Raw genomic sequence first — 8,454 nt, forward strand, 5'->3', positions numbered from 1 at the left:
TTCACATCCACGTGTACAAGTGTTACTGTTGTAAAAAGCCACTACAACAAAGTTGAATTAATTTTAAATACGATTTATGGTCGTTTAGCTACACAGGCGCGCCCCCGCCGACTTAACATCACCACATCGCTGGAGAGTGACACAAGGTGAGTTAGCTTGGCTGATTTTAACCTCCTAAAATCCACTTTTAAACACTAATACAGCGTTTTCTGAATGAACAACGCTGTGAGGTTGTAGCAGCTGACTTCAGGACATAAACCGGCAGCATGTCGGGCCACACAGCGCCTTGTTTCCCCCTGAAAACGGCCTTGTTGTGGGTCAGCATGTTAGCTGCTCTGCTACAAACACACCTGACAGAGCTGAAGCTTTAAAGTTAGCTTCTTTAAAGTGTTATATTTTAGTTCAGCGCCAGCACCTTCAAAGCTAAGACGCATAAAGTGCATGCAAGTTATTGTGCAGTGATGTGGTAGTTGTGTTTTACTTGTCTGTGAGGTTGTCTAACCAGGTGATAGACAGTGACCTGACCATTTCATCAGGGGTACAGACATGACACTAAACCCCCTGAACGCACCTGACTCCATCTGTCCTCTTCAGGTGGCTCCAAAATGAGATCAAAGCTGCTTTAACATGAGGTGAAACTGTACTTTCATGGTTTAGAAACAGCATCACACATACACACACACATAAACAGTGTTTCACACAGAGTCAGCACTGCAAAGACTCAGCTCTGTATTACATTTATTTAGGTAAAACTATGGCGGCTGGTGTGGGATGAGTCTTTGATGTGTGTGGCCTGGCAGAGGCAGAGACTGCTGTAGGTGTCCTCCAGTGTCGGCAAGAGGTAATAGTGGTAGAAAGACACGGGTCGGTCGTCCTCAGTGTCTGTAGGAAGTGGAGCTGTGTCTTTGTCTTTAGGTTGTGCTGGTTTCTACGTGAGGTTGATACTCACTGTTAAGTGCAGTGCTGCAGAGTTAAGACTAGAAACAACTCAGAGAGCAGCAGGTCTTCCTCTGTGATGCTTTAATGGTCTGATTACATCAGTTTGTTACTCGTCAACAAGTTTGATTTGCTTCAAACATCTGCTGCTGAAAGTATCTGAGAAAACAGTGACATTTAAACACAGCAGCAAACAGAGAGGCTGAAGTGTCGAGGTCAAAGGCAGTGTCTTTACCCCTCTGCTGGGATCTGACCTTTGACCTCTGGGACAGTTTGAGCCGAGGAATTAGACTGGAACACAACGAGGGGATGTCACAGCAGGCACACACACACACACACACACACACAAATCAGCTAATATCAGAGACCCTGATGTGGAAAAAAAACCAACCCTTCCTGAATTGATTGAATCAAAATGGCATTAACAAGCAACTCATTCTCTGTGTGTGTGTGTGTGTGTGTGTGTGTGTGTGTGTGTGTACAGTATGCTCTTTAGCAGTGGATGTGTGAAAGGTCAGAGACACATCCTGTTTGTTGATGTCCTGCTGTCTTTTAGTGTAAAGGTCAGTGGCACTGCTGTGTGTGTGTGTGTGTGTGTGTGTGTGTGTGTGTGTGTCTGGTGCAGAGATTGTGTTTACATTGTGTGTCTATAAACCTGCAGGTTCACACTAATGTGGACCAATGTCTCTTTTGTGTGTACCTGTAGTCATGTGTGTGTGTGTGTGTGTGTGTGTGTGTTGTACATTGCAGTGAGGTTATTTTTGGAGGGTGTGGACTGAGGTGATCAGACTTCATCTCTCTGCATTAACAGGATTAAATCTAACTCTGATCGATTAATCGCTTTGTTTATACAAATATCAGATATATATCAATTTAAATTTGCCAAGTTGACATATTCAGATGTCTTATTTTGTTCGACCAACAACCAGAAATCCAAAAATATCAAATGAAATAACACAAAAAACTAAAAAGAGAAGCTGAAGTTTAACCTCTTTAGCATTTAGAAGCAGTAACCAAACATCTAAATAAATCTATAATGTAGCTTTAAGCTGTTGGAAATAAGATGGAGTGTCAGTCTTCATTCCCCAGGCTCTGTTGAGTCTGTGCAGCCTCCTGACATCAATGCAGAACATGTTCTACTTCTTCCTATCACTCTGTTAGCGGTTAGCATTTACAGCTTAGTGACGGTGGTCAGCGAGGGTCAATCAGCTCAGGTGTTGTGGTGATGAAAGTCTGGCGACTGATCTCTGTCATTTTAATCTCAAATATAGATTATGTATAGATGTAGTTTGGATGCTTGTCGATCGATCTTCAGGTTATTTTCTTGATGAGTCAGAAATCCAGACAGATTATTATCAGAAGACGAAAGGTAAAGCAGCTGCAATCTGATTATCTGATAATTAAAATGGCTGCCAATTAATTTGTGACAACTGATGAATGAATGAATCAGCTCTGTTCAGTTTAATCAGCCCTCAGTACATTTCCTCACCACTGTCATCAACCGTTCAGTCTGAGTAAAGAACCCTGCTGTTTCATTCAGACTGAGAAATCACAACTGTTCTGTTTAATTCCTGTTGGTGAACGGATTAAACCAACGAGGGTTCTGACAAGTATAGAAGTAGAAACCTGTGTGTGTCCCTGCAGAGGCGGCTGACTGATGGACGGCTCTGCAGGAGCGACAGATCAATGAAAGAGGATTTCCTCCGGTCCCAGCTGACCGGACGAGCTCTGTCAGTGTCACCGTTCACACCGGCTCCTAACTGCTTTTTATCCAGTGTCGATCCAGTGTCACATCTGCTTTCTCAGTATCAAACGCCCATCAACTTATCAAACACTCGTCTGTGGTGAGGCTGAACGCAGCCCTGTGGTTTCTGACATGTTTACATCTTGGCAGCATCGTTCTCCAAATCTGAAATGAAAAGGTTTTTCCTCAAAGTTATTGACACTGAAGATGAAGTGAAAAGCAGAAGTCTTACTCTGGAAAAAGATTTGATGGAACATTCACACACAGCTCAGAAAAGCTTTTGTCCTTCTTTTCTTATTTTGATTCCTCCTCAAACAGCAGATCAGCAGAAACGACCTTTAACAGCTTCCACTTCAAAACATTTTCTCTCTTGTTTTTTTACTGGATCTGTCGCTGCAGGAGCGTAAACCGGCATCACAGTATTAATAATCAATATGACAGTGATTGACATGATATTATGTTTTTTAGTTTATTGATAATTGATCTTTAATTTTCCTGATGATTGAAGTTGAAGATGAGATGTGACAGACTTAGACACAAACTCAGGAAGCACAAAAGGAAAAGTGACAGAAACAAAGAGTGAAACACACCAACAGTAGCCCAGCAGTAAATTATTTACAGTGTTGTATCACATTAGGCTGAGTACACTGACTGTGTGTGTTTGCAGTGAACTGATTTCAGGAAAGTAAATTAAAGTGAAGTTTCACAGCGTCGCCTGTGTTTTGAGAAGGTTCCTCTTCAGACTGTTAGAACCTGTGTGTGGAGAGAGAAGCAGAGTTAGAGACACTGCACTGTGTGTGGACATGAGTTTGTTTGATACGGTTGTTGTTAGTTTCTCGCTCGGAGTCACCGCTGTGAGCTGCAGATTGAGTTTTCTGTCTCTGTCTCCTTTCTGCCTGGTGGATCAAGGCCCCCGACGTTCCCCCCCATCGATCGCTTCCTCCCGTGTTCAGACCTGCGGAAGAATCCGTCTGGGACACATCAGCCTGTGACCCGAACCCGATCGCTTCAAATCCATCCATCCATCCACCTGCCTGACCCTCCATCCATACATCCATCCATCTTCTCTGGTCCAGCCCTCCACCTCGTCCTCCTCTCCGGATCAACACACTCTTCTGCACCGTTCGTTCCACAGACTGAAGTAGGTGGACGTGTGTGTGTGTGTGTGTGTGTGTGTTGTTGTGATGTTTCACTGTGTTGAGCATCATATTGATCTCTGTTCTCCCCTCTGCATTTTCCTTAAAAAGAGATTCTTTACTTAATGTGCTCTGTGTGTGTGTGTGTTGTCATCCAGTGTTATTATTGCCCTGAACTGTAACCAGAAGACACTCTGACACTCTCAGGTGTTTATAAAATATGTTCATCTTTATTCCTTTTAGCTTCCACTAAATGGTCACTAGTCTTCTTGAGGCCATGAAGCGAGGTCAGCGTACCCAGGGTATTTACCCTAAGGAGTCGTACGACGGTGGTTTTCAGCCCAGGCTTTCCTGATCTAGCCATGAGCACGTTCAATAAAATGCTGAATAGAAGTGACACGAAAGAAAGAAGAAGAAAATGTAGAATAAATATAAGAAGCACAATCAAAACTGAATGAAACTCCATGATACAAAACTAGTTTTCAGACACATCTGCTAAAATCTGCTGTTTGCTGTATTTCTATTTATCTCTGAATGAATACCTCATGGCTCTGACCTCCCTCTCGCTGCACAAAGACAAAGTTACGATGAAGGTTTCCCAGGATTCTGTCTTTATTTGCAGCGTCTAACTAATGTCACACTCAGGCTGAGGAAATTGGAGAGAGCGCAGCAGATGCAAACAAACCTGACCTCTGCTTTAATTGGCAGAAAAATGTAAATGCAGTGGAAATGAGGCGCTGCTTTGATGTGGTGGTGAGGAGTCCAAATCAAAGGCTGGAACTGGACTGAGAGGGAACATGTGTGGTGATGATTCATGATGTTTATGGTGACAAAGTTAGAGTCCAAACATCTGCATGAAATGAATCCACAGCACGAGGATTAGGAATGTTTGTCAGGAGCAGATTGTGGTTTGTTGTAACTGTAAGTGTAGTCGTCAACTGGGATGGACACACAGTTATTCTTCATCAGTTATGTGGCCTGCTGTGAGACTGTTTATCAGCTCATGTGTTCTGTTCGGTAAAAGAAGAAACATTGCTGCATATCAGTACCAGACTCCATTGACAAAAACAGGGATTTAACCAGGAGCTGCTGGAATACCACTGCCTCCATCTGTTCACTGTGTCTGTGTTACTGTGAGTACTTTTCAGTGGTGGAAGAAGTAATCAGATTACTTCTTACTGAAGTAAAAGTACCACACAGTGACACAGACACACTAACAGATGGAGGCAGTGGTATTCCAGCAGCTCCTGGTTAAATCCCTGTTTTTCTCTATGGAGTCTGGTAGAGATATATAGAGATGTTTCAGGTTAAACTAAAAGGATCTTCCTCTTTAATAAAAAGCTCTGTCTCTGTAGGAATCCTGTCATCATGATGTTGTTCAAACATTAGGTCATTCTTATCAGTCTGAGCTCTGCCTCATCTTGATATTTTAACACATTAACGTGCACATAAACAGTTATTTCCAGCTTTTAGCTCGTAGCCTTTAGCACCTTTGCGTGGTAGCATGTTCAAAGTTAGCTAGCAGCTACAATCGAGCCTCTCTGTGTGAAATTATTCTGCAGGCAAACATTTTTAAAGATGAACCAGTCATGTAGACAGTTGGTGCTTATTGATCTGTTTTTATGACTCGACCACTTGGAGTCATCAAAGTCAGTACATTTTAAATTCTTCACATAAACTGGTTCAATTTAAAATAAAATGAGTAAATGCTGATCTCACATTAGTCATAGAGCATTAATTCTGGACTTGCATCACCTTGACACAGTTTGATATGATGTATATTAAACAGCATTTAGCAAACACAGACTTTGTCCAGCGTTTGTTTCTCTCTGCGAAGCCTTGAATTAATTCAGCTTTTGCCTGAACAGCGCTCCTCTGGTTCAGCTCGGTGTCTTGCTCGGTGGCTCACGGTCAGGACATGCAGCTTTTTAAAAAACAGTGTATGTGGGTTGACATTTAGTCGTCTGTCTAACCCGAAGCCCTTCCTGATTTTGTAATGAGACACACACACACACACACAGAGATGTATTAGCAGTGGATGTGTGCATGTAGTCTAAATTAACTCACTGCCTGTTTCCCTCCATCCCTCAGTGATGGGGGGAGGAGAGGAGATCAGAGCTGCAGCCTTCATTAGCTTTCATTAATAACAGGGGGGCCATCCTCGTCCAGCGCGCTGCCTCTGCCTTCGCCTGTAATTACTGTCCATCGTAGATTTCAGCCAGGGAGACATCAGCTCTAAATCTCGCTGCAGTCAGAGCCTCGTGTCTGACCTGAGAGGAGATAGTTGGAAAATTAAAACGCTTTTCTCAAAAGGTGCAAACAATGGACAATGTGTTTGTCTATTAACAGCATTTGATGTAACAGCGGCTTTTGCCTGTAATCTAGGATGAGTGTTTGCGATGATCTGTCATTAGGCCGGGGATAGTCTGACCTTCATGTCCAGGATCAGGAGACCAGACAGAGGTCTCCAAGACTGAAGATGGAGCGTCACACTCGTCTTTTCTTCTTCTTTCTGGAGTTGTGAAATGTGAAATGGCTGCTCCAAAACAATCGTCTGCTTCGGGTGTCGTTGTGACTCAGTGGAGGAGATCCAGCTCCAGTTGCAGATGGTGCTTGACAGTAGCTTACAGAACAGGAAGTGCTCCAGGTGACACCCCCTGCTGTGAAGGGGTTGTCAGGTGCAGTCTTTGCACCTTCACCTCCTTGGTGCAGAGATGAAACTCCAGGTGAGGAGTCTGCATCCTTTGTTTGGCTGTCACTCAGAACCTCTCTGTTCTCTACGGTGGAAACAGTCCTAACACCTCAGCTTTTTTCTCTCGCTGCAGTCATATTGGTGCTGAAAACTGCCCCTTCACATTCAGATACTCTGTGAGGTGAAGCAGCTGACTGATCGGCTCAGACAGCAGATCTCAGAAAGCTACTGCTGCTGCTGCTTTACCACAGCGAGACCAGGAACGAAGCCAAGAGAGACAACATACACTAATGCAAATGTAATGCCACTGAAAGCAGCCATTAGCCAGTTAATCACCTTGGCTGTAACTCTTAAGATTCAGCTCTAATATACAAATTTAATCCCAGTCGGGTTTTAGTGTTTTATTATTCAAATTAAGCACTAATGAATTCAGAATCAGGCAGTAAAACATAATGCACTGCTGGCCTGGCTTTTTTCCCTCGTCCTCATTCCTTTATTACTGATTGGTAGATCTGATTACAGCCTGACCTGAGCTCTGATTGGTGGAGTTGATTGCAGTCGAGTGTAAAGCCAGATCAACCTCCCAGGAGGCTCCAGGGCAAAAACGAGCTCCTGTTAGTTCCCTGTTCGCCCCGTCCTGGGCAGCGTTTCTAAACTGGAACACACCTGAACCACAGTTTGCTGTGTGGTAATGGGATTTAATTCATAAAGCTTCTCCACAGCTTTACTGTTCTGGTTCACCCTCACCGCTCTCGTAGCATCAGCAGACAGAAAAGAGTGAACAGAAAACAACGATGAGTTCCCTGTATACTCGTCTACATGAACCTGAGTGAGTGGTAGACGCCCACCTTCACTTCCTGACTGCGTCCATCAGCCACGTTCCTTCCTGATCACCCTCGTCTCGATCCAACAAAAAACGGTCACACCATCGGCAACCAACTGCAGAGCAAACTACTTCCTGTTTACACCGACACATGCATGGAGCTAAAACCCATGTCTGTGTGGACTACAGAGCCTCAGGAGGAGGTGGAGACCAAACACTGAGCTTAAACAGAGGGCGTAGTCTCAGAACACAACTCCACAAGAAATCTAAACTCATAGAAATGATGCTGCAGCTGAAAACCCTGATGTTCTGAAAGCTAAGAGCTAAAAGTCAGCTCAGGTGTCTGCTGTTCCAGGTTTGTAGTAACTATAGGTTCATTGTAAACACATAATAAAGTGTGTTTCATCCACTGAGGGAACAGAAGGGACTGAAACGGAGGTTGAACAGAGCAGGGAACAGGAATGTTTTCAGTTAACTGAAACCTATCACCTCTAAATGACGATTGATCCCACCAGTTCTCCGCACCATCTGCTGCTTGGGTCGACTGAACACACACACACTTCACCAGCAGGTGTGTGTGTGTGTGTTTTTTTCTTTTGGTCCAAACTTCATCACTCTCTTCTAAACGGAGAGGACTGCTTCACCGTCTCTCCCTCCTCTGTCTTTATTCTGTGTCTCACCATCTCCAGGTTGATAAACTCTCAGATGAACTCTGTGTCCTCTGTGTCTCTGGCTCTGAACTACATTTCCCAGGCGGCCGATTGTGTTCTGTGGAACCTTAATCACTCTCCCCCGGTGTTCTCGGTGGGTTTTTAAATGAGGTCGCACCTCTGGTGTACAGCTGTTAACTGCATTAGCAGAGAGAAAGGCGCCTGCCTGGACCTCGTTAATGGCCCAGTGTCACTGAACAGTGTCAGTGTTGCAGGGCAGCTGTGGGCGATCTGCCTCCATCCGTCTGCAGGAGGAGGAAACACACAGTTATAGAATAAAGACTTCATCGAGGTTGGAGGAATATTTCTGTTGCAGCTGCAGCACGAGACCAGAAACATTTTATTCGCCTGTTTTATTTGGGAGCTTGTTCCGTCTCAGCCTCCTGTGTTTCATTTAACACAGGGATTTTATG

General features: G+C 44.1%; 1 protein-coding gene across 2 annotated transcripts in view; it reads left to right on the plus strand.

The window, feature by feature from the left end:
* Positions 1 to 14: 14 nt before the first annotated feature.
* fars2 (phenylalanyl-tRNA synthetase 2, mitochondrial) overlaps positions 15 to 8,454 on the plus strand; it is a 90,797-nt gene continuing 82,357 nt past the window's right edge. Inside the window, exons 1-2 of one of the 2 annotated variants that reach the window (XM_018663358.2) lie at positions 15 to 146; positions 3,590 to 3,821. Coding sequence is in view for 1 of the 2 variants with exons in the window: in XM_051069005.1 (XP_050924962.1) it covers positions 2,623 to 2,666; positions 3,590 to 3,821 (276 nt within the window). In the remaining variant the exon portion in view is untranslated. Of the gene's footprint in view, positions 147 to 2,584; positions 2,667 to 3,589; positions 3,822 to 8,454 lie in introns of those variants that run through there. The other variant, XM_051069005.1, reaches the window with a different exon arrangement.

Source organism: Lates calcarifer, unplaced genomic scaffold, assembly GCF_001640805.2.
Source record: "Lates calcarifer isolate ASB-BC8 unplaced genomic scaffold, TLL_Latcal_v3 _unitig_5616_quiver_586, whole genome shotgun sequence".
In the NCBI taxonomy this organism is placed as follows: domain Eukaryota; kingdom Metazoa; phylum Chordata; class Actinopteri; family Centropomidae; genus Lates; species Lates calcarifer.